General features: G+C 56.4%; 2 protein-coding genes across 4 annotated transcripts in view; one reads left to right on the top strand and one right to left on the bottom strand.

Moving 5' to 3' along the window:
• Positions 1–1,405: 1,405 nt before the first annotated feature.
• On the bottom strand, positions 1,406–3,224 carry LBHD2 (LBH domain containing 2). Its single transcript, XM_045901826.1, has 2 exons — positions 3,156–3,224; positions 1,406–1,570 (listed from the first exon to the last, which is right to left on the bottom strand). Exons 1-2 carry the CDS (start codon positions 3,222–3,224, stop codon positions 1,406–1,408), a joined length of 234 nt encoding a protein of 77 aa, XP_045757782.1.
• A 20,303-nt stretch (positions 3,225–23,527) lies between these two features.
• CDC42BPB (CDC42 binding protein kinase beta) overlaps positions 23,528–26,629 on the top strand; it is a 98,371-nt gene continuing 95,269 nt past the window's right edge. For 2 of the 3 annotated variants that reach the window (XM_045901569.3, XM_045901568.3), the window contains exon 1: positions 23,528–23,983. In XM_045901569.3, the coding sequence (XP_045757525.1) occupies positions 23,809–23,983 (175 nt within the window). In that variant the 5' untranslated portion in view covers positions 23,528–23,808. Of the gene's footprint in view, positions 23,984–25,983; positions 26,257–26,629 lie in introns of those variants that run through there. The other variant, XM_064571634.1, reaches the window with a different exon arrangement.

The raw sequence follows: 26,629 nt of genomic DNA, 5'->3' as shown, positions 1-26,629 counted from the left end.
AACCTCAGGACAAGGAGGGTGTGATCCAGACCTGGGCTGCGGATGGGAGAGGGCAGGCCTGTGGTCCTGGCCAGGCCTCGTGAGGCCGAGGCGGCGGCTCGGCTCTCCCCGCTCCACGTGTCAGCCCAGCCACCCTGGGGCCGAGGCCCTGTCAACTGTCAGTGAGCAGGGGCAGGGTCTGCAGGGCCCCGCCTCCCAGTAGAATCTGGCCATGTCCCTGTCCCCTCCCTGGGGGGCTTGGGGGGCCCGGTCCTTGCGGCTGGCCCGCTCACGGCTGGTGTCATCTGGAGTCTTCTCTGGTGCTTCCCTAGGTGAGGGGGCTGCAGAAACATAAAGGCCTCCATGTTGGTGGGGCTGCATTTCTGATAGGCTTGCAAGGAGATGGGCGGTCTGGGGGTGGGGGCTTCAGCCAGGCAGGGCAGGCACGGCCCCGCAAGGCCCGGCTCTGGGAGCAGGAGCACTCCCTCCCCTGACACGTCTACCAGAGCGAGGAGGTGGCAGATTGAGGGGAAGTCCAGGGCCCCCCTGGAGACCCTCCCCAGAGCCCAAGTTCCAGTGGTTACCCAAGGGATGGTCCCTGGTGCCGCTCTGGGCCCTGGCTGGAACCTGACAGAGGTTGAGGGGGCTTTGGGGAAAGGTGGGGGTTATGGCCCGGACAGGCCCCTTCTGGGCCCAAGCTGCTGGGGGGCTGACATCGGAGGAGGGGGAGAGGGCAAGAGGGTGCTAGGTGGCCCCAGCTGAGGCCAAATTCATTTCCTCTTCAAGAGACAGACTCCCCAGGGCACGAAACTTCCCAGGGCACAGCTCGCCCCTCATGTGCCCTCCACAGAGGCCCCCATTGGCTAGCCTGCTGTCTCTCCTGTCTCACACCTGGCCCCTGGAAGACTCCTCTCCTGCCCACACATCCTCCTCCTTCCAGAAGCTTCCTTGGCTCTGGCAGCCCCTTGGCCTTTGACCAGGCACCTATGGCCAGCAGGGGAGCCTGCTACCAGGCTGGCGCATCTCCCCACATCATGGGCACCTGGGTCAGGCCTGCTTAGCACCCATCCCCTCACCTTTGAATCACACTTGTCCCAGGCCCTTTGAATCACACTTGTCTCAAAGGCAATGAATCAGGAGGGAGAGAAGAGCTGGAACTCTGAGTGGGAGCATTTAGTCCTGGGTCCAACAGACCCTTAATGGGCACCTCCCACAGGCCAGGCCTGCGGCCACCACAACACACAGGGTCCTTGTGTGCAGGTGGGAGGGGGCACTGGACAACGAGAGGGGCAAGGCCAGGAGGCCCCCAGGTGCCCACACAGAGGCTCGGAGGATGGGCACATGGGAGGGGTGGAGGGCCCTGCTTGCAGGAGCGGGCAGGAGGAGCCCCTGCTTCTGACCTTTCTCTTGGCACGCCCACAGCCCCTCACTCACCAGCAGCAACCTGGCTCTGGGCTGATGCCCTCAGCGCGCCCTCTGGGGGCCAATGCAGCTCCCCACTCTCCACAGAACCCACCTCACTGGACTCCACCACAATTGAGGGCAGCTGCTGGCCCAGCCGAGGGCCCTTGTCCCGGGCACCTGCCGCAGTCTGCAGGGAGGGGGGGCAGCGGTCAGGGCGATGCCGAGCCCTGGGCTCCCTGCTCCCTCCCACACCTGTCCTGCACTCTTCACTGGGAGGATCAGGGGCCCTCCCTGCCCAAGCTTCAGGTGTGTGTGAGGGGGGTCGGGGTTGTGGGGGGGCGGGGGCGGGGTTGTGCAGGTGCTGGCCCCTCCCCCATCCCACCCCTGAGGCTGGAGCACTCAGCACCTGGGGCACCAAAGGATCCATCTGGGCTCAGCCCTTAGGCCCGCTTCACAGACAGGAGCCTGAGACCAGAGAGGCCAAAGCCACATGGTGAGTGAGCCCAGGGCTTCTGTGCATCCCCAGCTGCCTCCTGTATCCTGCGCAGCCCCTTCCTGGGGTCTTCCCTGCTGGGCTCTTGGTCTCCTCCCCCGCTCAGAGGAGCTGGGAAGCTGTTACCATGGCAACCGGAGGCTCTCTGGGCTTGCTCTGGGCTCATTGTTCGGTGCCCACAAGAGTGTGCGGGGGCTGCCTCCCCAGGCCCTCCTGGTGCCTTCAGCAGCTCCGCCTCCCATTCAAGGCCTTCCAAGGTAGAGGCCCGAGCTGCACAGCAGCCGACGCCTGCACTGTCCCGCGTCCCTCCGTCCCTCCGCTCCCGCAGGGCCCCCCTTCCTGGAGCTCCCCACCCCCCAACTCTCCGATGTAGACCTGCTTGGTGCCTGGCCCCCTCCCCCAATGGCGTGAGCGCCTTGAGGAAAAGCAGGCACACAGCTGCAGGGTTTTGCTAAGTGGCTCGGAACCCCCACAGCAGAACCATCTGAACATGTGTTTAAATGCACATTCCCGGGCTTGAGCCCAGACTCTCAGGGTGGGGGCCAGGAATCGGCATTTCCACCGGGTACCGCAGGGAACCCCATGGGGCTGGGACATCTCCACAATCAGAGGAACGGCAGTGCAGGGACCTGGCCACGCCTCAGCGACCGGACCATCCCGGCTCCTCCTGCTAGCATTGCGGGTCCTCCTGGAATCCCTCCCCACCTGCCGTTCTTCTCCCTGTCCTCCTCTGTGAAGGCCCGCTGACCCCCAACCGGGGCGCTCCTCGGCCCAGAGTGTGCCACTGGGATGGGGGAGGTCCAGCCAGCGGTGCTTGGAGCTCTAAGGCTTGGCATCCATCTGTCCTGCCAGGGAGGCCCCTGTGTGACTCTGGGCTGGTCCCCTGCCCGCCAGCAGTGCTAACGATGACAGTGTCCCAGCTCTAGAATGCAGAACATCAAGACTGCACCCTTCGTGCAGGACTTCACTTTTTGGCTGCATTAACACGGCCCCCAAAAACTAGGGGACCAGGGCAGAGGACTCTGGCATTGCCTCACCCAGCAGAGAGCAAACTGCTTTGGGGAGCAAACCCTAGAGTCCTCGAGGTCCAGGAGTGGTGCTGAGGAAGCCAGTGAGCTTCGCCTTCAATTGCTTCATGGAGCAGACTTCCAGAGAGGAGCAACCGCCTCTCTCACACGGATGGGTAAACTGAGGCATTCCTCAAATCACAGGCCAGGGCTTGAGGCTGGCTTGCTCCTGTCCCCCATGGCTGGCACGCCCCAGGGCCCCAACTGCATACCTTTCCTGCTGGGCCTCCAGCCTCCTCCACTGGACTTAGCTCTGGCATGGCAGGCTGGGGGGCAGTCATGCTGTTGCCACTGCTGGGGTGCACGAAGACAGGGGGAGAAACGAGGTGTCTGCTGTGGGACAGATACTGGAGTCCACTCTCCTCCTGGAAGCTTCTGATTGCTCCAGCCTACACCCACCCCACCCTGGGCCCACCGCCCCCTGCTTCAGCTGGACCTCTTGTACCCTTGCTCCCCGCCCAAACCCACCACTGGAGGGGGCCCTGGACAGGCACCACCCACCATGCCCAGGGTTGCAGGGGCAGAGCAGGAGAAGCTGACTCAGCCTTGAGACCCATGAAGGCTTCCTTGAAGACGGTCAGCTGATCTGAGGCCTGGGGGCTGAGCAGGAGGCAGCCAGGCCAGTGGGGAGGAGAGATGTCTGCGACAGGGAACAGCTAGGCGAGGGCAAGAGATCTGGGGACCCAAAAGGGTTTGAGCCAGGAGGCTGGGAGCAGCGGGGGTCAGGTTCAAGTCAGCCAGAGGCAAAGGTGGCCACGTCCTCTCTGAGAGCGGACACCCCACACCCACTCGGGGCCAGGCCCTCGATACCCACAACCAAAGGGAAACCGGCATCCTGCCGCACTTGGCCATGCCCACTCGGGCCAGCACAAGGGCAAGGGAGCCCAGCCAGAGAGAGCACAGCAAGAGTTTCGGGAAGAGAAGCCCTGGTGGGCCTCATAGGCCTCATAGGCACCAGCCTTGGACTCTCCACCTGCACTTGGCCGGAGGCACAAATGGGGGAGGGGTCTGGCTGGGAGGCGGCAGGGGGCCACAGGCAAGGGGCAGGAGTGCTGGGAGGGACCTGGGCAGAGGGAGAGCAGCAAGCTGGGGGATGGAATGCCTGTGAAGTCTTGCTGGTTGTGGGGGAGGGGTCCTGTGGGCACCAGCAGAGGCGGAGGGTTGTTATTCTGGGATATGAGCTTTCTTTCACCGAACACCCAGCTCAGTTTGGTCAGGTCCCAACTGAGACCCAGGGAAGGCTGGGAGGGGGCCATATGCCTCCACCCAATCCCAGAGCGGGAGAGAGTGAGCGCCTACCCTCCCTCTCCCAGCCGATGCTCCCGCATCAGTCCTTCCATATGAGCCCCTCCTGGAAACCCATCCCAGGACTCAGAACCTCAGCTAGAGCCCCGGGCAGCCAGGGCAGAGACCAAGAGACTGGACTCAGAGATCCACACAGATCCGAGAAAGAGCCCAGAGGGAAAGCAGAAGAACCATCTGGCCACAGAGACAAAACAGAGGTGACAGGACTGGAGAGAGAAGAGGGAAACAGAGCCAGAGGGACCCTACAGATAGAGGGAGAGAGACGGAGAGACAGAGGGATAAAGACAGATGAGGGAGGCCGATGACAGAGCTGTCACCTTGGGCTGAGCCAGGGGCCAGGCAGGCAGCCAGCAAGTCTCTAAGGGCTGCCTCCCCGCTGTCCCGCGCCGGGGTCCAGCGCCAGCGGCAGCATCCGCACCTCAAGGACTCCCACCCCCCACACTTCCGCCGGCCCCCAGGAGCACTACCCTCGCCCGAAGCCCGGCGTCCGCAGCCGGCAGCTGAGCGCGGCCCCCACTCCGTCCTCTTTCCCCGGGGCAGCTCCGACTCGAAACTCCCCAAACTCCCCCCTTTCTCCCCTCCCAGCCAGGGCGCACCGGGGGCGAGGGCTGGGACTAGTGTGGGGAGGGGGCGCCCCCTGCGCCTCGCTCACACTCACCCTCCGGCGCAGGATGCTCCCGCCGGGTCGCCAGGCTGGGCTCGGAGCTGCGAGCCTGGGTTCGCCCTCCCTGGCTGCCGCCCGCCCTCGCCCGCGCTCCCCGCCCACACGCGCGCTCCCGGCCCCTCATTCACACTCAGGCCCCGGGGCGCTTCCGCGCTCCCAGCCCCAGCTCCCAGGTAGCACCCCGGCCGCATCCTCCCTTTGACAAAACAGCATCCCCCAGAACCTGATCCCAGTCACTTGAGACCCCAAGCCTCAGGTTCGAGGTTCAGGAATTGGGATGGAGGTCAGATTTCAATGGGGCCAGATACAAGGAAGGAGGACACCCTCCAATTTGAAGGAGTGAAGAGAAGGAAAACAAGTGGGATGGCCAACGGGGTGGGGGCAGGGTGTGTTACTGCTCTGCTTCCTGCTCATTTTCATCCCCAATCCCATTCCCAAAGAGGAACAAAAGAGTCCTGGGACAGTTGCGTTCAGCCTGGTGTACAGACCTGATGCCTGAGGCCAAGGTGCATAACCTCTGATCCACATAATTCCCCACCCTTCCACCATCCAACATCTAACACCCACCATCCTCTATCTAACATCCAGCTTCTAGTCAACATCCAGAGTCCACCATTCAGCATCCACTCATCCAACCATTATCCACCATGCACCACCTATTCAGGAATCCTCTTCCAACCAATCACCATCCAATCACCATCCCACATTCATTAGCCATCCAACCCCAACCACCACCCATGATCCAACCAGTATTCATTTCAGCCACGCATCCATCCATTCGCCACCCATACCCACTATTTACTAAGCATCCATACACCACAAAAATACCCATCAGTCCAACATTAATTCACCATCCATCCATCCACCACCTACCCCCGCATCATTCACTAACAGCTTTCCATCAGTATTAAACCACTATCCATCTACCATTCATTTATCCACCTACCATAGGTCTGGTTGTCATTAATCAATCTATCATTTATCTACTGCCCATTTACTTGGATTTATCCACTACCCATCCACTAGCCTCCATCTATACAATCAGCCACAATTCGTCTCATCTACAATTCAGTTACCAATCACCATCACTCCTCCATTCATATTTCTATGAACTATGACCCACCATCCATCCACTCACTAACCATCTACCATCCACCCAACTCTTATCCCTATCCACCACATATCTATCCATTCATTGTCCATCTCAAAATATCCTCTACCCATCATCCAGCCATAATTCACTATTCATCCAAAACCCATTCAGGTATCTTCTACCATCCATCCATATTCATCCATTATAGAAAAATTTATTGAGTGCCTTCTATGTGCCAACTTTTGTTCTAGGTGCTGGAGATAGAGAATAACAGTGAGCATTCAACCACCATAATCCATCCACCATTACAATCCATCCGTGATCCATCCATTTATCAACTGTGCATCAGCTCCCACCCATTACTCACTATCCATTTAATATCCATCTTCATTATTCATTCACTTGCCATGTACCCATCTTCCTCCATTTATACACTAAACCATGCATTTACCATACACCACTCACCATCTACCGTCCATCCACCATCTCTCCACCATCCTCTCCTTCACTTTTCACTTTTCATCCTTCCATTTTCTGAGATGTAGCCATTTGTCATTTAATTATCATCCATTCATCACATAATCATCCATTCAGAATCCACCCATTCATTATCTTTTCATTACCTACCTTCCACCTATACTCCCATAGTACACAAACCACTATCCATTGACCTAGCAACCATTCATTTGCCATCTTTTTCTCTATTCATGCACCATTCAACCCCTTGTACATCATTCACAATCCATCCCTCAACCATACATCCATTCACATTTATCTGCCATTTATCCATCCATTCTCTATGGAGAGATCCATCTTAATCATCCACTTACTATTTATCCACCATCCATCCATGCTTCCATGATTCATCCATCCACCAAGCATCCACTATCCACCACCTATTATCTGTAATTCATCCTCTCTCTATAGATTCTCTCAGTATCCATCAGTCTATCAATTTACTGTCTACATCCATCCACTCTCCGTCTATCAATCTATAGTCTAGTTATCTGCTCATTACTTAACCAATGACCATTACATAAATGCATCCACCATTCACCATCTTCCATCGATCCACCATCTAGTACCTCCCTCTACCATGCTTCCGATACTTATCCAACCATTATCTATACACTCATCCACGTCACACACACACGCACACACACATTCTACATTGCATCCATCTCTCATCCATTAATTCACCTCTCCATCCAGTCATTCATCCCCTACCAACCGTGCATTCACCTAGTATTTCACCCATCCATCATTCTGCCATGCATTCATCCATTACCCCTATATCCTTGTTACCCATACACATAAACATCAGTTAACTTTTCTCACTTCTCTCTACCACTCATACCAATCATTCACTCACCCACCTATCTTCTCACCATTCTTTCACCCATTCAATCATAAACTAAACATGCGTTAATAAATATTAATATGAAACATAAATATGAAACATGTATTACTCAGCGTTAGTGCTGGGTTCTAGGATCATCGAGATGAATAAGATCCCATCCAAATTCATGGTCTGATGAATTCACAATCTGATGATCCAAAAAGAAGAAACAAGTCAGACAGAGAAGTGTCATTGTAAAAATATATGTTGTGTCTAAACCTTGGTGCCTCCCTCTTCTGGCCATAGGACAGCCAGAGCTCTGTGCACAAGTTTCCCAGGGGGAGGACCAGGAGGGGACATCACAGCAGGATCGGCAGAGGCCTGATCTGGCCACGGAGGCTGCAGTTTGGGAGACCTGATGATGTGGGTGTAAAGAGGGGTAAGACTGGAAAAAGAGGTTGGCAGAAGTCGTGCAAGACTAGGAACACCCGACTAAGGGATAGGTCCCTGATGATGGGTCCCTGATGACAACAGGGAGCTCTAGGAGGGTTTTAGGCAGGTAAGTATCCCAGTCAGCTAAGTTCTAAGCAAGTTCCACATGCGTTTCTCCACTGAGGAGTACCTGAACCGGGGAACCAGAAGGACAGGGGCCTGCCTTCAGGTCACACAGCGACGCCAGGGTGGTGCCATGTCTGCAAATGTACCATCCCTACACCTAGACACCCTGTGTCAGGAAAGTGCATGCTGGCATGCTCCCATTTACACCCCCCAGCCCCCAAAAGGCCACTTTCCACTTGGGGCAGGAATTGCTCTTCCTACTTGTTAATGAGGGTGCTAGCTGTCACCTAGGGTGTTGGTTATCATCCAAGGTTTTAGCTGACAAGGGCCTCACGGCTCCTGGGGATTGCTGCTAACAGGCTTCTCAGGAAGTGCTCAAGGCCCTTGAGGCCAAGGCTCTGGTGGTGGAGCAGCAGGCTGGGGACGGGGAGTATCTTTAAAGACAGGCCTGGAGGCCCGCATCTGAGCCCGCAGAGTCAGCCTCGGGCCCATCTTTGCCTCCAGCCTCCAATGGGGCTGCTCCTCCTCCCGCCCGGCCTCCACCAGGAGATGGGCAGATCTGGAGGCAGGAGCCTTGTGTCCTGGCCTCACCCAGCCTTTGCCATGTATCCTTGGGAGGCCCTGCCCCTTTCTGGACCTGTAGTCCCTACCGATGTAGTGGGAGGGTAGAGTGGACTAAGTGAAGAGTAAGGACCAACGATCTCTGATGTTCCCACATTGATGGCCGCGGTGAGACTAGAATTATGCCCTTATCCACCCCCTTACCACACACACCCTCCAAAGCTTGAATGGGGGTGAGGGCAGGCTGCCTGGGCTGGGGGTACCCAGGGCGGGTGGAATCCTGGTTCTGGTCCAAGAAGGTTTGTTCTGCGTGCCCTCTTGCGGCCATTCTCGGGTAAAACACCCGAGACTCCCAGATGGCCTCGGCAGGGTAGTGACAACACGGCAGCTTTGGGGTGTTAATTTGAAACCTTTAATATTTTGAGGTGTGGCATGAGCATCGGGCTGTTCTTTGTCCTCACATGCTGATCCTCGAGAGGCAGGTTCAGGCCTGAGCCTCGATGCCTTTGGCCCTAAGGGTCCTAACTAAATTACCGCAGGTAAGAAGAGGACCGGCTAAGGGATGAATTGGCGGAGATGGTTGAGGAAAGGTCTGGCTGGAGAAAACCTCCCTCCCCTTCTGCTGACTGTCTCATCTCAATAAAATTTCCACCTGTCTGGCACCAACACTAAATCTTCAGCCCCTCAGAATTGGTTGACTGCACAAAGTTTCAGGACGTTTCTCTCTAATGCAAATAATCAGATTTCAGAGCTTTTATTTTATTTTTTAAGATTTTATTTATTTGACGCGGTGGGGGGAGGGGACACAAGCAGAGGGAGTGGGAGAGGGAGAAGCAGGCTTCCCACTGAGCAGGGAGCCCAATGCGGGGCTCGATCCCAGGACCCTGGGATTATGACTTGAGCCGAAGGCAGACGCTTAACGACTGAGCCACCCAGGCGCCCCAGATTTCAGAGTTTTTAAAATGTCATAATAAGAGAATCACACCAACAGAGGCAGTCCCAGGGAGCAAGGGTGCGCAGGTGGGCGCGCACAGTGCAAAGCACACTTCGCAGGGTCTATAGGACCCAGGAGCCTCCAGCGTCGCCATCAGCCACCACCACAGCATCCCTGAGGCCTGCCGTGTGCCCTGGGGCGGAGGGGCGGTCTGGGCGGTCTGGGGGCAATCCCGGGGGTGGAGGGAATCTGTCCTCCCTGGGAGGCTGGAGTAGGGATAGGAGAAAGACCCGGGCCTGTCCTCCAGACCTGAACCGCCCTCCCTTGACCTGCACTGTGCAGGACCGAGCATGGGGGATTGGGGCATGTGAGGGAGTCGGGGTGAATGAGGCAGGGTGTCACTAGGGATGCCAGGCCCATCCCTTCGGGGCTCCAGGGGTCTGGGCTGGGCGTTCCCGGTGGGCCGCGGGGCTTCCCTCGAGCACCCCTCCCAGCCTGGGAGACACCGTTCAACGTCCAGGGACCTCCCCAATGGTGGGCGAAGGGGCGGCCATGCGCAGACCCAGAGCCTGCCGGCGCCCATCTCTCCGCCCCATTCCCCACGTCCCACTCCCCACGAAAGAGGGAAAGACAGCTTAACGGACGGCCCGCCTGCGGGCTTCGCTCCCCTCAGACGGGCGCTGTCCGATGCCCCGCTCTCCCCTCGGACCAGGTGGCTCAGAGTCTGTCTCCTGGTCTCAGTTTCTCCAAGCCTCCGGCCTTCCCCTCCTCCCCGCGGGGGCGGGCGCAGATTCCCGTCGCCGGAGCCAGAGGAGATCGGGTTGACGATCCTTCCCCACTCAGCGCCGTCGCCCGCAGCCTCTACCCCTGGCACATCGGGAAAAACTGGGGCTCGAAAAGAGTGGGTCGCGGGAGAATGGGAGGCAAAGCCGTCCAGGCTCCCCCGCGGGCGTCCCGCGCGGTGCTGGCCCCCTGCGCACTGGCGGAGGAAGGGGGTTGCTCCCCATTTCACAGGCCGGGGAGCCCGCTGGTCCCCCGCGCAGGGAGCTCGACTCCAAGGGCCCATCCGAGGTCTGTAGCCGGTGGCCTGAGAGGAGGGGACGGTGCTTGATTTGCCTGAAGGACAGGTGACCTTGGACAGGTGGGGATGGAAGCGAGAGAGGCAGCCCAAGTGTGGGGACTCCGGCTAGGGCAGGCGAGGGTGGGGCTGCTGCCGGGCCCTGAGGGTGGGGCTGCTGCCGGGCCCTGAGGCTGGTCCCACTGCAAAGCTGACCCAGGCAGCAGGGAAGGAAGAGAGCTGTCCAAGGTCACGCTGCTCGCCGGCAGACGTCATCCCACCCGCGTCCTGCTAGCAGAGCGCGGGCCCCACCCCACTCTGGGCCCGCCCACCACTGGGGGCAGTGCTGTCGCCAGTCCTTCCAGCAGCCTCACCCCAACCCACTCCCAGAAGGTGAGGGTGGGCAGGATACCTGGTGGTGGGGTGGGGGTGGGGTGTCAGAGTTTTAATGTCTAGAACCTTCAGAGCTCTACCCACTGCCAGGAGCAAAGGGCAGGACCCGGCTGGCCATCCTCGGAGATCCCAGGTCTCACCACATATGGCCACCCATCCCCAGCCCACTAAGCCGCAGCTCCTGTTCAGAGAGGTGGTGACAGACCCTTCTCCAGGAAGCCTTGGTAAATGAGCAGTGCCTGCCATGAGCCACCTTTGTGTAAGACACATAAAGTTTAAAATAGGTGCCCCTTTAATGCACACAGACGTTTGTATAGCGTAGCACTGTTCTGGGGTGATACACCGCAATTTTAGCCGAGGTTGCGCAGCGCTTCCTGTGTACCAGGCCCTGCCTGGGTGCTTTGCCTAGCTCATTTAATCATGGAAACCCTGGAAGGAGGGTATTTTATTATCCCATTCTATGGAGGAGACAGAGGCACAGAGAGGCTGAGAAACCTGCCCAGGGCCACAGAGCTGAGTGCGAGGCAAGGCTGGGATTTGGAGGGGGCACACGAGACTGCTCACCCCCGCGCTGGGCTGCCGCTCTGGGGTACTGGGGTACTGGGGCGCGAGGAGGTGGGGAGGCACACCTCTCGCGGTACCTCCACTTACCACGGGCCACACCCCAGCTGGGACGCGGCCAATCCGGCCGGTCCTCCCTCACCGCAGCCCTGGGGACAGGTACGGGCTCAGACGCAGACGCCGAGAGGGAGGCGGCTTGCCTCAGGGCTCACGCCGCAGAGCTGAGCGTGGGACTCTGTGTTCCCGGCCCCTCCTGCCTCCCAAGACCGGGGGCCGCAGGCGAGCCCTGGAGTCGTCCCTCTCCCCACGCCCCGGGGGCGCCGAGCCCTGCAGACCCCGGGGTGGGGGGGAGGTTGTAGGCCCTCGGGCCGCTCAGAAACTGCCCACTCCCCGGCAGCCCCCCGTTAATCGATCCTTCCGGCCGGCGGAGGCTGGGCTCTAAAAGCCCCCACGTGAACCCTCTGCGCGCTGGGGGGCAAAGCCGTGACCGCGGGCCCGGCGACAGGCCGGACCCGAGCCAAACGGCGCGGGGGTGGGGGTGTGGGGCGGGGGAGAGGACGGCCCTTCCTCCCAGCCCCGCCTGCGGGGTTCAAGGCCTGGAGGCCGAGCAGGCTGAGCGATGGGACCTGGCACCCCCGATTCTGCCGGCCCCTGCGCGGGGCGCAGCGGAGGAGAACGCACGCCCGGGCGCGGGCACTCCCGTACTCCCGCCGCCCCCGAACCCGGCCCCCGCAGCCCCGGTCGGTCTCGCCGCACCCCCCCCCCCGGCGGGTCCTTCGGCGGCGCGGGCCCCGGTTGCCTCCCGCGTCCATTCACCGACCGCGCAGCGCGACAGCTGCCGCCCCGGGCGCGCCTCGTGAGTGGGAGCAGAGGGCCCCCGACCCTGCGCCCCGGGGGCGTGCGCTCCGCGTGGCGGGCAAAGGCCGGAAGAACCGGCACAAGGGGCGGCCCGGGCCGCGGGCCCTGCGGGGAAGGGCCTGGCCTCCGACTTCCTGACCCGCGCACAGTCCGCAGGGGGACCCGCGCTGGGGGTCTCGACGGCCGATTTAGGGAGCTGGTCCTCTGAGCTCGGCGAGGGGCACGGGGCGGGGGAGATCCTATTGAGGATAAAGGAGTTGTGAAGTGCCTTGTCCGCCCACCCCGCTCATTACCCCACTTAGTCCGCACGAGGTGGGGAGCATTAGACCCATTCAGCAGGTAAGGGGTAACTTGCTAATGGGTTTCGTTCTTCTGCTGGACTCAGTCAGATGAGGCAGGGGACTGGCCACGGCGGTGTCCAAAGTAGGTGTCACCCTGAAGGTGAACGCACCCTGGGTTCCCTCTCTCTGTTCCGGGTGGGTGGGGCGGTTCGTACCCACCATGGCCCAGAACAGAGGCCCTGGAAGGAAACGGAATCAGTCCAGAGCCCCTGGGCTGGTTCTCAGTCTTGAGCATGCGGCCGAATTACAGGGAGGCCCCTATTCCACTGGTTCTGGGTCAGTGAGTCTGACGTGCATTTCTAACAAGTTCCCGGGGGCCGATGCAGCTAGTTGGGTCTGGGGACCGCACTTTGAGAACCACAAGGTGGAAGGGGTGGCAGAGGGACAGGAATATCCTCAGTATGACCCTCCTAGGCCTCCAGGGTCCACATTCCAGGCAGGACATGTCAGCCTTGCAGCCTGGGGACATCTCTGTGCTCAGGGGCAATACTCAGGCCTCTACTGGCCACACAGACTTAGAGGAAGTCCTGACTCGGCTGGGTGCCCCTGGGTGGGTCTCTTGGCCACTCAGAGCCTCAGTTTCCTCAAACACTAGTGAGGAGGAGAACAAGACAGAGCGCAGATAAGCAAGAGGCTGCGTGGGAAGTGCTCGACAGATAGAAGTCTCCAGGGTTATTCTTTTTTCCCAGGAGGGGACACCAGCTTGGTTTAGAAGGAGGGCCTTGCTACTTTAGGGAAGGCAGCGTGGTGGGCCAGGTTGCCTGGGCTCAGAAGCAGGCCCTGCCATTTCCCAGCAGCTGCTTCACTTCCCCGAGCCTTGGTTTGCTCTTCTGAAACAGGGGGCCGTTCCTGTCCCTGCCTCACCGATTTCTCAGCGGGTTGGTCTGCAAAGCGCTGTGCACAGAGCACTTAGAGTGTTTTCAGGTTTTGTTGCGAAGCCTTGGTGTCCTCCCCCAAGCTGCCCCCAACACACATGCACTCTGGATGCCTCCTCCCTGACTCCCTGGTCCAGTCTGCATACGTGCTCCTTCCAGGCAGTGAGTGGTTCTTCCTGCATTGTTGTGGGCTCTGGAACAGAAATCCTAGATTGGAGGCTCCAGAGGGCCCCATTTATCCCTGAGACAGTGGGGAGCCATGGAAGGCTTCTGAGCAGGAGAGATGTGGTCAGAGCCAGCCTTTGGGAAGATGCCTCTGGCCATGGCGGAGGGCAGGGGAGACTGCCAGGTAGGGAGGCCAGCAGGGTAGGGAGGAGGTGGTGCACACTGTCTCGATCACCACCTTGTCTCACCTTCCAGCAGCTACTATTTGTAAGTACCACTGCAGGACTTCTGCGTAGAAGGGGCCCAGTGGGACTGCAGGCTATGGCCATGACCTCTGATGTCTTGCAGCCTCTGCAATGCAGGGACTCCATGTCCCTTTCAGATGAGGAGCTGGGGGTCACAGAGTCAGCCTGCTGCTTCTGGTCTGGTCCTCTCGCCCAGCCTGCAGAGCATCCTGCATGGGCAGCTGCTGGGCACTGCTGGGTTCAGTGCTTTGGGATGCCGGGAACATTCCTGGAGGCAATGGGGCATCTCAGGCAAGGACACGCATGGGGGGATTGGGAGGGCAAGGCTTGCAAACTCACAGCCGGTCTATGTCAAGATGCCAAGGAGACAAGAAGCAGCACACTCGAGAGAGGACTGTCTAGCCTTCCCTCCCTCCGTCCCTGCCACCCTCCCCGGGCTCCCAGCCTCCTTCCTTCATGCACACACGTCTCTGTGGGCACTTTCTTTGTGTCTGATCCTGGCAGGATACTGGCTCATGCCCCTGACCTTCAAACTCCTCCATGTTGTCAGCTGGGAGGTTGAGCAGGAGGAGGACAAACACCCTTTAGGAGGAGCCACGGCCCAGAGACTTGGGTGGCAGGAAACCTCAGGAACCGCCACCAGGGTCACCGTGACCACAGGACCCAGGCGGCAACGGGCAGGGAAAGTGGGGCCATTGCAGAAAGTTGCATCGGCCAGGGCCCACCCATGCATGTCTGGCCTGCCCCCTCCCTGCCGTCTCACGCTGGCCACCTTCGGTTCCCATTCTGTGCCTGGAGAGCCTCACATGGCTTCTTCTTTCCTGCTCACGTCTTAGTTGCAGGGGCACTGAGGGGCAGAGGCCTCCCTGGGTCCCCCATCTCTGTAAGGCAGGTACCCCCTCCTTCTCCATCACGTTGCCGAGTCTGCTTTCCTCGAAGCCCTGGCCACTCTCCAAAATTCCCTCTTTCTACTGCTCTGTGCCCTGGTCTGTGGTCTGTCCCCGGACTAGAGTGGACGTTCGGGCATCCATCTGGGACATTGCTGTACCCTTGGTACCCAGGGCTGGTGCTGGCACGTGGCGGGCCTTCAGCAGCTTTGGGTTGGTTGAATGAATGGATCCCTATAATTTTTTTAAAAGATTTTATTTATTTATTTGATAGAGAGAGGGAGAGCACAAGCAGGTGGAGTGGCAAGCAGAGGGAGAGGGAGAGGGAGAAGCAGGCTCCCCGCCGAGGAAGGAGCCCGACGTGGGGCTCGATCCCAGGACCCTGGGATCATGACCTGAGCCGAAGGCAGACACTTAACCGACTGAGCCATCCAGGTGCCCCGATCCCCATAATTTTTTTAATGACTACATGGACCATTATGGATCTATGTGTCTAGGGTTGGAAGTTCAGGTTTTCATTATTTAATTGCAGGTAACTGATAATGAATACTACTGGTACATATGACTGCCTCCGTCAGAGTCCCAGCAGGGGCCCGTGAAAGCAGGGAAATCAAGGACAGCACAAAAAGTGGCCTATTTACCAAGGTGTGGGCAGGGTCTGGGGCCCCTCGGGGAGTGTGGGCAAGCTCCCAGGGCTGGCAGTGGCTGAGAGCTTTTAGTACCCTGGGTTCTCCCGGGGCAGCAGGAAGGAGGGGTGGCTGGAGCTTGGGGACAGCTGTTTCAAGGAGAGGGGCCCCAGGCAGGCTGTGGCTGCAGTCACAGGGAAGAGGGAGGAGGGGGATAGATAGCCCCCTGACTCTGCCCCGAGCTCCCCATCCTAAAGGTGCAGCCCACTGGGGGCACAAAGCAGGCAGAGAAGGGCAGAGGGCACCTGAGAGGCAGAGGCACGCTGACCACGCTCGTGTCCTTTAGCATCCGCCCTGGTCCTATGCGGGAAATGTGTCCTCAACTGATCACCCTGGGTGATGCCAACCCAGAGTGTGCCATCCTGAGCCTAAGAGGCCAGGCCTCAGCCGTGCTCCTCATAGAAGGGGTGGGGGGTGGGGGGGGAAGACGGGCAAGCAGAAGACAGTCCCCATGAGGTCTGTTGGCAGGAGCACCTGCTACGAGGCATGCTCTTCAGCCACCAACTCTGTCCTGCCCCCTCTGCAGGCTCCTCAGCAGCCCTGTTTGTTAGTCTTGGTGGGGTGACCCAGACTTTTGTTCCTTCAGGACCTGAGTCCTTTATGGGCCTGTCATGAATGAGCTCCTTTCCCTATCCCAGGAAGAATCGTTAATCACCACAGTGAAACCTCTGGGCTCCAGACGTCATCCCCTGCCCCAGCCCAGTGCATAGAACCAATGCAAAGTCTCTCTGATGCTTGGGTTCAATGTCCCAGGCCCACAGTGCTCCCTTCTCTGCCTGCTGGTTCCGTGGCATGAGGAACCAGAAATAGCCGGTGGGGGGCAGGGGCAGCCTCGGCTTTAATGCACTGGAAGCATGACTGTTTCCTGATGAAGGCATTCCTCTCTTGGACACCAGCCCAAGGTCACAGGAAGGAAAGCAGAAATTCTTCCAGTGTGTTATGTGGTGTTATAGCGAGAGGGAACAGTCCCACCTGCACTGCGTGGCTCCCGCACCCGCGCATTTGGGCGATGGAGGGATGGCTATATCTTGCCTTGCGGGTCGAGGCACACACCACAGTCTGGACCGCAGGGACCGGGGTGTTGGCTCTCCTCCAGCACCATAACTAGTCTTCTGCAGACCATCTACTATTCTCTGAAGCAGCTCCTTTGGGGTGTCGGGGCACATGGTAAGTCCAGGGAATTTCATGGGCATGGGCTGTCTGCCTGCTGTGCTTCCTTCACCAGAAAATGAGGCCTTCAGTCTAAGGCAATGCTGGAGTTGCCTTGGTGATGGATAAATAAAACATTCTCCAAGTCAACAAACGGTGGTGCCGGCAGAAGTGACGTGGCCGGAAAGGCGAGTACTAACCTGAAGTATGCAAGGACCAACCACTGCCCTTTTCATGATGAAAGGGGTCCAGCGTCACCAACCTGGCATCTAGGCAACTGCCCATCCCCTGGGGGAATGGCACCATAATAGGAGCTCACTGTGGGGCCCTAATGTTGACACGGTGGGCACTCAGCTGTAATGGAAGCCAAGTCAGCCTCAGTGAGGGAAGTCCATGTGGATGAGCCCCTGCGTAGCCTCCATGCCTGCCTCCTCGGTCACTAGTACACGGGCCTGTTGAGAAAGCCCCACGAGAGGGGAGGAAAGAGGCCAATATTCTCACAATGGGTCCACTTGACCCACAAGAGCCTCCTCCACAGTAGATGCCCTTTGATGAGCATTCTGTGCCCATCCTGAGCGATCCAACCACTTGCATTTCCCCTACAGCTCCTAGAAAAAGTTTGTTTTTTCCAAGTCTCTGATTGGCAAGCCAACCCATTAGCCACTGCCTGTGGATCAACATAGAAGTTTTGCCTCCTGGGGAATTTTTCTTCACCACTGCCTTTCAGGGTTTCCCCTGAGTGTGTTTGCAAAGCGGCAGCCACCCTCCTCTGGCTAGCCCTGGGCAGACCAATCTTCAAATCAGGCCCCACCTTCTCAATCCTTTTTTGACTGATCACAGCCCTTCCCAGGAGGGTGTAGCCATGGGTTCAGAAGAGTTGGTAAAAGAGTAGGAACAGATACCATGGAGGCTAAGCTACCTACTTACTCATGAAGTTTACTCATTCCTCCCAGGTCTGCTTGGGCTCAGTCTCATCTTATAATCGATCGCTGCATGCACATACAGTTTTATGATTTCGTGGATAAGATACTACCTATTTTGTAATGGACAGCTTGGGTTGCATAGTTTCTTGGTGTCCATGACCAGGTGTCAAGTCTCTGCTAAGGTCCAGCAGCAAACCAGGAGCTGTCTTTGAACTGCAGAAGAGCTTTCAGCAGAAGGCATGGCCTTACTCCAAAACCCTGTGTGTATACACAGGGATTTTCCTATTGGGACTTCCCCGCCAAAAGTCTCTGACACTCACACTCACAACAGAGGGTCTGCTGGGTCATAGAGCTCAGGTGGCAGGGTAGCTTGCACCAAAGCCTGGATCTGCTGGAAAGCTCATTTGTGCTCTGGGTTCCACTCAAAATTGGCAGTCTTGGAGGGTACCCAGCAATGAGTCAGAGAAGCTTGCCCTAGCAATAGATGTGTCTATAAAATCCAACAAGGCCAATCAGGCACTGTGCCTCTGTCTTCATGGTGGGCCTTCTTATGTCTGAAAACATCTTTATTTTCACCTTCATTTTTTGAAAGTTATTTTTGCTAGGTATAGAATTCTAGGCTGGCAGGATTTTTTCCTTTCTTTTAAAGATACTGTTCCAATGTCTTCTCATTTATGTAATTTCCAATAAGAAATTTGATGTCATCCAGGGCGCCTGGGTGGCACAGTTGGTTGGGCATCTGAGTCTTGGTTTCAGCTTGGGTTGTGATCTCAGGGTCGGGAGATCAAGCCCCCCATCAGGCTTTGCTCTCAGCATGGAGTCTGTTTGAGTTTCTCTCTCCTGCTCCCTTTGCCCCTCCCTCCTTCCACTCTCTGTCTCTCTCTCAAATAAATAAATCTTTAAAAAAAAGAGAAATTTGATGTCATCTTTATTTTGTTCTTCTGCTTGTTATGTGGCTTTTTTCCCCTCTGTTTCTTTTTTTAATAACTGAGTTTGAGGAATTCAATTATGGTGCGGCCTTAGTTCTTTCCCCCATGTTTCTTATGCTTGGGTTTCATTGAAATTCTTGGCTTTGTGAGTTTATAGTTTTCATTGAATTTGGAAAATTTTAAGCCATTTTTTTTATTAACATATATTAAGCCATTGTTTTTTCAAATATTTTTTCTGTCCCTCCTCTTTCTTGTTCTTCTCCTTCAGGACCCCAATTATCCATATATTGGGTCACTTGACATTGTCCCACAGTTCACTCATGCTGTTTGTTTTCCTGGATTCTTTTTTTCTCACTGTTTTATTTTAAATAAGTTCTGTTGCTATGCCTTCAAATTCGCTAACCTTTTCCTATATAATGTCTAATTTGCCATTAATCTCATACCGTATGTTTTCAAGAAATTGTAGTTTTCATCCCTAAAAGTTCTATTAGGGTTTTTAAAAAATGTCTTTTGTGATTCTATTAACTTTTTTTAAACATATGGAATATGGTTATAACCGTTTTAATGTCCTTCTCTGCTAATTCTAACATTGTGTAAGTTCTGGGTTGGTTTATTTAATTGGTTATTCTCCTCACTATGGGTTGTGTTTTCTTGTCTGTCTAAATGTCTGGTCATCTTTGATTAGATGCCAGATAGTGTGATTTTATCTTTTTGGGTGCTGGATATTTTTGTGTTCCTATAAAATTTCTTGAGCTTTGTTCTGGGATGTGGTTAAATTGCTTCAAATCACTTTGATATTTTGGGGTCTTGTTTATATGATGTCAGCCAGATCTGGAGCAGTGCTCAGTCTAGAACTAATTCCCATTTCCAAGGCACAACCTTCTCAAGAAGTCTAATGCTGGGGCACCTGGGTGGCTCAGTTGGTTAAGCGACTGCCTTCGGCTCAGGTCACGATCCTGGAGTCCCGGGATCGAGTCCCGCATCGGGCTCCCTGCTCGGCGAGGAGCCTGCTTCTCCCTCTGCCCCTGCCCCCTCTCATGTGCTCTCTCTCTCTCTCTCTCTCAAAAAAATAAATAAAATCTTTAAAAAAAAAAAAAAAAAAAAAAAAAAAAGAAGTCTAATGCTGGTGAGCTGTGAGTTTTTCTAGTCTGGCTGGTGGAAAACAACACTATTCTCAATCTGTGTGAGTACCAGGCACTGTTTTCTCTAATTCTCTTGAATGGTTCTTTCTGTAGCCTCGGGAAGTTCTCCCCACTAGTGCTAGTTGATGTGCTGCTGGGTACCCACTCTGCAGATCTTCAGGGTCCTTTCTCTGTGCGAGGTGCAGGTTTAGAGGGGGTGGCAGGCAGAGAAACCCAAGAACTGCCCAGCAAAGGAACAGTGACCCTTTGTCCAGTGTACATGTAATAAATTTATCACAACAGTAAGCTGAAATTTGGGTGGGGGGCATCAAGAGACAACAAATGTAGAATTCTCAAACGAGGTGTAAGATTACCATATGTAGCCTGTCAATGGAAGTGCAGGGAAACCTGTCCCACACCCTGGAATAAAAGGTGTGAGTATCTGATGATCTGGTCCTGCTGGGGTGTGGAGCATGGGGCACGCCTTCCTTTACCTGAAACCTAGTGAGGGTGGCTCCTCAGAGAACTTAAGATGTGGCCCTCCATTTGGGGGCATCAAGGACTGGGGATGGACTCCCACCCACGAAAGGAGGGCTCATGAGCTGCTTTGGAGATAGAGTGTGCTGCAATGTTGGGAGCTGCTTGCTCCTGAGCATTTGTCAGAGCAAGGGATGCAAGAGTGTTTCCCGTGGACAGATAGGAGTCACAGGGATGGGTCGTCTTAGGTCCTGTCTAGTGGTCCTCATAGAGGGGTAGAGGATCCCCTGCAGCCACCAGGTAAACACCCACCCAGAAAAGTGACACATTGCTCAGGAGAGGGAGCAGGGAGCCTGTGACTATCCCCGGGTGTAGGGGGGGTCAGCTTATGCCCTGCCAGACCAGAGGTGAGACTGTAGCCTCCCTCCTCCCTGGTAGTAGCCCCAGGTGGGTGGAAGCAGGGCCAGGCTAGCTGAGGCTCAGGAAGGAGCAAGGAAGGCACCAAGCACAGCCCCTGTCCCCAGTGCTTATCTCATGCCCCCCAAGCTGGGTGCGAGGGGAAGATGTTAAGTTAAATCAAGTTCCAAGGTGTCATTCTGCAGGCCTGGGCGTTCTGATTTCTGAACCGAGATACTTCAGCTTGAACTTACAATAAGCTGTGCATGTTGCAGGGTTTTGGGTATAATACTCTGCTTGGCCTGACTTGCTGTGCTGCACAGACCAGAAACCCACAGGAGCCCAAGTAGGAGTTTATTGTAAGGATACTGCTATGGACAGAATATGTCCCCCAAACTCATATGCTGAAATCCTAACCCCCAGTGGGATATATTAGGAGGTGGGGCCTTAGGGAGGTGATTAGGTCTTGAGGGTTGAGCCCTCATTAATGGGATTACTGCCCCATAGAAGGGCAAAGAACTACCTTTCCACCATGTGAGAATACAGCAAGATAGCCCTGTATAAACAGGAATGGGGCCCTCACTCAGAACCTGACCGTGCTGGCACCCTGATCTTGGACTTCTAGCCTCCAGAACCATGAGAAATTTCTGTCTATAAGCCACTTAGTCTACGGAATTTTGTTATAGCGCCCTGAAGTGATTAAGACATACACGGAGGAACTTCATGGGTGCTTGAAGACACTGGGATTCCCTGGCCTGGAGGACCCAAGACCACTCAATCCAAAAGCTGGTCACAGAGTCCCTAGTTCCTGAATAGCAATTGTAATGCATACCAGCTACCAATGTGAGCGTTTACTAGGAGCCAGGCACCATTCGAAGTGCTCAGTGGGTGTTCACTCATTTAGTCCTTTCAGAAACTCACTTGAAATACAGGGTAGGTCTTACAGTTATTCTCTTTTTACACCTGAGACTGAGGGACAGGAAGATTTCTAGTTTCAGAGTAGTGGGCAAGACCCATTGGTACCCACGGTGCCAAGTACTGAGGGAGAATATAGGGTGAATTGGGGTCTGACTCAGCCCAGCAAGTCAGGCAAGGCTGGCGTGAAAGGTAATGCTCTAAGAGCTATGGGTTGAGCCGACAAAATGAAGGTGGTCAGGGAGGGGCATCCAAGGGGGGAGGTCTTGGCAAGTGCAAAGGCCAAGGCAGGAGGAAGCAGAAACAGTTGAGGTGCAGCAAGGAGGTAGGTCAGTGAGACTGGAGTCAGAGACTGAAGACAGTAAGATCAGGGCTGGAGGGTGGAGCAGGGCCTGGCTGAGCCTGCTGGGTTTGGAGACGAGAGAATGTATCATCCAAGTGGGGGCACTGGGGGGAGGGACGTTGTTATACTTCCACTGCGACAAAGACAAAGAATGGGGACTGTCCCAGACAAATTCCGGCATCTCATCACCCTACTTAAAAGCCAAGGTAAAGAATTTGGTCTTTATCCTAAAACCAGTGGGAAATCTCTGGTTTTGAGCCAGGTGGTCTGCTCAGCCCCACCTCCTCCCTCTTAAAGTTGAGGTATCATACATATGAAGTGCACAAATACTTAGAGTACAGTTTGATTAAAAAATATGTATGTACAGATCCGTGTTATAGAAGGGTCTGGTCAAGATACAGAATGTTCCTAGCCCCCAGTTCATAATCCCCCCCAAAGTAACCTCTACTCTGATCTCTAACACCAAGATTGTTTTTGCCCACCTTTTAAAAATTAAGGTATAACATATACAGAGTACAGTTTGGAGGATGTTACCTACATGTACTCCTGCATAACCACCACCCAAATAAAATTATACAACACTTCCAGCAGCCAGGAAGACTCCCTCCTACCCGTTTCCAGTCAATACTTCCTCCACAGAGGTAGCTACTATTCCGATTTGTTTCCATACATTAGTTTTGCCACAGGCTCCTTTAGATTTCCGTCCGCTCTGCCTCCTCGCCCCGGATCCACTGAAGCCCCCACCCCACCCCCTTCCCCCGGTTAGGCTTCCCAAGGCCCTGCACCCTCCCGCCCAGCTCTCAGCCACCCCCGTGGCCTCAGTGACATCCCACGAGCTCCAGGCGGGCCCTGCTCTCCTGACGCCAAGGGTGTGTTTGGGTGGGGGTGTTCCCCACCACCCTCCTGACCCCGCCACCCAAACAAACCAACAGTCTCACTAAAGCAGTGACTCGCTAGACAAGCCCAGCCTGGAGACAGCCGCCGCTGCCTACCAAAACCCCACCCAAGACATTTGTTTGCGGCTGGAGTGAGCTGCACAGCAGAATCTGAAGTGGCCACTGCGGGGCACCCCGAATTCACGAGGGGCTGGGGGGCCCGCGGGGTCGCCGCTCTGCAGCGGCCTGTGCCCGGTCCGGGCCTCGGGCTCCCGTGCAAGCCCGGCAGGGCCCCGCTTTCCAAGGCTGCTCTGGGCTGGGAAGCGCCCTGGTTTTAAACCAGGTCACGGGGGGCTTCGGGTCACGCCGGGGGGCTTCAGGTCACGCCGCCGAAGCCCCCCGGCCAGCAGGGGGAGTGGGTATTTCCCCCCGAGCCCCGAGGTGTGCCCGTGCGCGAGCGCGGACTCGGCACAGCCGCGCCTGCTCCGCGAAGCGCTCACGCACGCCGCCCGGGCGCCCTTTGCGCACGCGCGGGGGCGCAATCTCGGCGGCGCCCTGGCCGCGCGCTCGCCCCGCCCCCGTCTCCTGGCCTTCCCAGCGTCCCGGACTCCCTACGGCAAGCGGCGAGGTCCCATCCCGCCGGGAGCCGGGAGCCGGGAGCGCAGGGGCGGGGCGGCGCGCTGAGGTCAGCGCGGCGGCGGCCGGCCCCGCGGTGGTTGGCTGCGCCCGCGCTGGCCGCGCCCTGGTTGGCTGCGGGCCGCGGGCTGGGCCGCCGGGTCGGGGCTGGGGTCGGGGCTCGGGCGCCGGCCGGGCTTGCGCTGCGCTCGGCTCCGCGCCGCTGCAGGTCGACGGCTGGCGGCGCAGGCGGGGAGGGCGCGGCCGCGGGCGGGGCTGAAGGGCGCGCGGCGGGCGGCGGGGCGAGGCGAGGCGAGGCGAGGCGAGGCGAGGGCGGGCCGCGCCGGGCGGGGCGGGCGGCGGCGCCGAGGGGAGGAGACCGGCCCATGGACCCGCGGGGCCCGGCGCCCCAGACGCTGCGCCGCCGGGACCGAGCCCAAGATGTCGGCCTAGGCCGGGGCGCGGCGACGCGGACGGGGCGGCGACCAGGCGCCGCAGCTGCCGGGGCTCGCGGCCGCCGGGCCCCCGAGGGCTCGCCCTGACGGACTGGCCGAGCGGGCGGCGAGAGTCCGGCGCGTTGGGAGCGGGCCGCGCGGCACCATGTCGGCCAAGGTGCGGCTCAAGAAGCTGGAGCAGCTGCTCCTGGACGGGCCGTGGCGCAACGAGAGCGCCCTGAGCGTGGAGACGCTGCTCGACGTGCTCGTCTGCCTGCACACCGAGTGCAGCCACGCGGCCCTGCGCCGCGACAAGTATGTGGCCGAGTTCCTCGAGTGGGGTAAGTGCGCGCGGGCGCCGGCTGCCCCTCCGCCCCTCCGCCCCGGCCCTCGGCCTTCCGCGCCTCCTGCCCCAGGCCCGCCGCCCCCGTCCTCTCGGGCCGCCCCTTGCGCCCTGGTCCCGTCGCGGCTCCCGGTCCCCCCTGGCGCGTCCGCGTTCGGCCGTCCCGCCCCCTCATCCTGCTCCTGGGAGCCACATCCTCCGTTCCCACCCCCACTCGCTCCCCGCCGCCGGCCATCGCCCGGGCCGCTTCCTAGATCCACCCTCCGCGTCTGGGTATCATTTCCTGCAGCACTCCCCGGGAAATCCGCCCCCGCCCCCGCCCCCCGCTCTGGGGTCCAGAGTCAGCCCCTGCTGGCTTGTGGGGGCAGCCGCGTGTGATTTTTACATCCCCGTCCTCCACCGCCCGGTGGGCCCCCTCTCTGCGTGTGCATTTCCGGGGAGCCCGGTTCTGTTGCTCCCTCCTGGGTGACAGCCTGCTGCATCCCCTGGATGTCCAGGGCTCGAGCACCCTTGACTGTAGCACCTCCAAGGGAGTCTTCAGGTTAAAAGCCTTATTTTGCAAGAGCAGATTGGTTCTTTTCGTTGTAATTGCGCTGGACTCTTGTAGTACGTTGGGGGCAGCTGAACTGTCAGTGTATGGGAGGCCTTTAAAAACTTTCTTTATCTGAGCCTTGCATGCCTTCTCTAGTTTATTCACGGATCTATAGCACCCTAATCATTGATCAACTAACCTATTTTGCTTTATTAGGACAAAAGTTTGATTAAGCCACTTGATGATCATTAGAATCCCGGAGACAGCTACAGGTGTAAAATGAAATCCTTTCGATTGGTTTCTAACTAACATGGGCATCCTGTCAAGACCCTCAGACTCACCTGGAACGACCTAGTAGGAACACGCAGGGCTTATGTTCAGGCCAAACCTAAGAAAATCCTATCCCTGGGTTACTTGCGTCGTTGGGCTAGGACTGTGCAGTTTGAGCCAGTAATTTCTAATCTTTGGGGCTGATAAAGCTGATATTTACACGAAGAAACCAATGTATTTTGAGTGAGGCCTCCTACTCTGCCAAAATGGGAACTGGAATTTGGGGTTTTGTTTACTAATTAAAACTTAAGTTGAGATGTTCTTTAGAGGGTTTGTTTTTTGCTCTTTAGCGAAATGGTGTTTTGTGAGAGCCGCAGGAGAAAGGAGGGCCAGAGCCCCAGGACAGCCCATTATGCTTTATTTCGGTGGGGACCACCGTGCTTGGTTATATACAATGTCCGTAAAATGAGAGCGTTCACTTTCTAGGGTCCTTTATCGGTGACGTGATTTTCAAATAATTAACTCACCTTCACAGTTGCTTTGAAAGTGAGGTCTTTGGTGCTTGTTACATCTGAGTCTTCTGAATGTTGTATTTGCCTTTCCTTTCTGAGCATTTGATGTTGAAATCCAGACAGTTCCACAATCAGGTTCAACTTGGTGCACAGTGTGTGGGTAGGAGTGTGACTGAAAGGAGAAGCGGAGGGAGGGTTGTAGTGGTGAGGTGTGGTCCATCTGGCCTCTGGCCTGGGAACTGAGTTGTGCCTCTGTGGGGTTGAAGTCTGAGAGCCAGACACCCCGTACGTGGGTGGTTCTCACCTAGTTCCATCCCTGGCAGGCTGTACCGGCCACTCTGTGACCTGGTGGGCTTTACCGGAGCAAGCTCTTCTCAGCATGTGTGGAGGTCTTATTTTAAGAGATTAGATCTTTCCAGATGGAAACAGAAGCTGTGTGTTATCACTTAGAATTATTTTTGAAATTGTATTTTGGAGTATTGGAAATTATGATTACAAATGAGTTACACTGTCCTAACAACTCAATTTGCACAGAAGTGTAAACCTTAAATTGCAGGGAAGAGAAATGGACTGAGGTTTAAGGTGGCATTTTAATGAAATATTAATACTACTTCTAAATACTAATACAATAGGAAGTAATATTTAATCTCATGCATGTTAACTTGTACACTTGTTGCTCTGCAGGCGTGCATCACTAATGAAGTCCTTATTTAGTGTTACTTAGAGTGCTTGTGTATTGCAAGCAGAAGGTGAAGAATGGTCCGTCGAGTGGAATTGTGGAGCATTATCAGGTGCCCTGACTTCCAGGTGGAATTACTGCTGCTCTGGAAACAGACATAAGCTATTACCCTGGGGTTGCTGAGTCTTTGGGTTCACGCTCTGCACGGTATTTGAAGTCTCCAGTGTGTGGAGTCCTGTCATGCAGAGGGCCAGCCTCCCCCCACCTTCCAAATTTTGGTAGGTGTCTAATGACAATTAGGTAGAAATCTTGAAACTTAATGAAGACATACAGCTATTCATTTCAGATTTAAAGAGTTACTGAGGAATCTTTGAGGAAATTTGGAAAGCATAGGTAATAAAGTTTTTAATTTTTTTTACTTTAAAAAATGTATTTATGTTTTATAACAACAGGTGATAATGGATTTTTTTTAAATTAGTTTCATAGGTAGAATCCAGTGATTCATCAGTTGCATATAACACCCAGGGCTCATTACATCACGTGCCCTCCTTAATGTCCATCATCCAGTTACCCCATCCCCCCACCCCCCTCCCCTCCAGCAACCCTCAGTTTGTTTCCTAGAGTTAGGAGTCTCTTAGTGGTTTGCCTCCC

Source organism: Mirounga angustirostris, unplaced genomic scaffold (genome assembly GCF_029215605.1).
Source record: "Mirounga angustirostris isolate CCGP_5_RB_7025 unplaced genomic scaffold, mMirAng1.0.hap1 SCAF_9, whole genome shotgun sequence".
In the NCBI taxonomy this organism is placed as follows: Eukaryota; Metazoa; Chordata; class Mammalia; order Carnivora; family Phocidae; genus Mirounga; species Mirounga angustirostris.
This window is presented reverse-complemented; position numbering and strand designations above follow the sequence as displayed.

What these genes read in the sequence shown, in the direction of transcription:
- LBHD2 (XM_045901826.1), bottom strand. Translation starts at nt 3,224, where the DNA reads ATGACTGCCCCCCAGCCTGCCATGCCAGAGCTAAGTCCAGTGGAGGAG. An exon ending in CTGGAGGCCCAGCAGGAAAG is followed by an intron (nt 1,571 to 3,155) that starts GTATGCAGTTGG and finishes CCCTCCCTGCAG; the next exon opens with ACTGCGGCAGGTGCCCGGGA.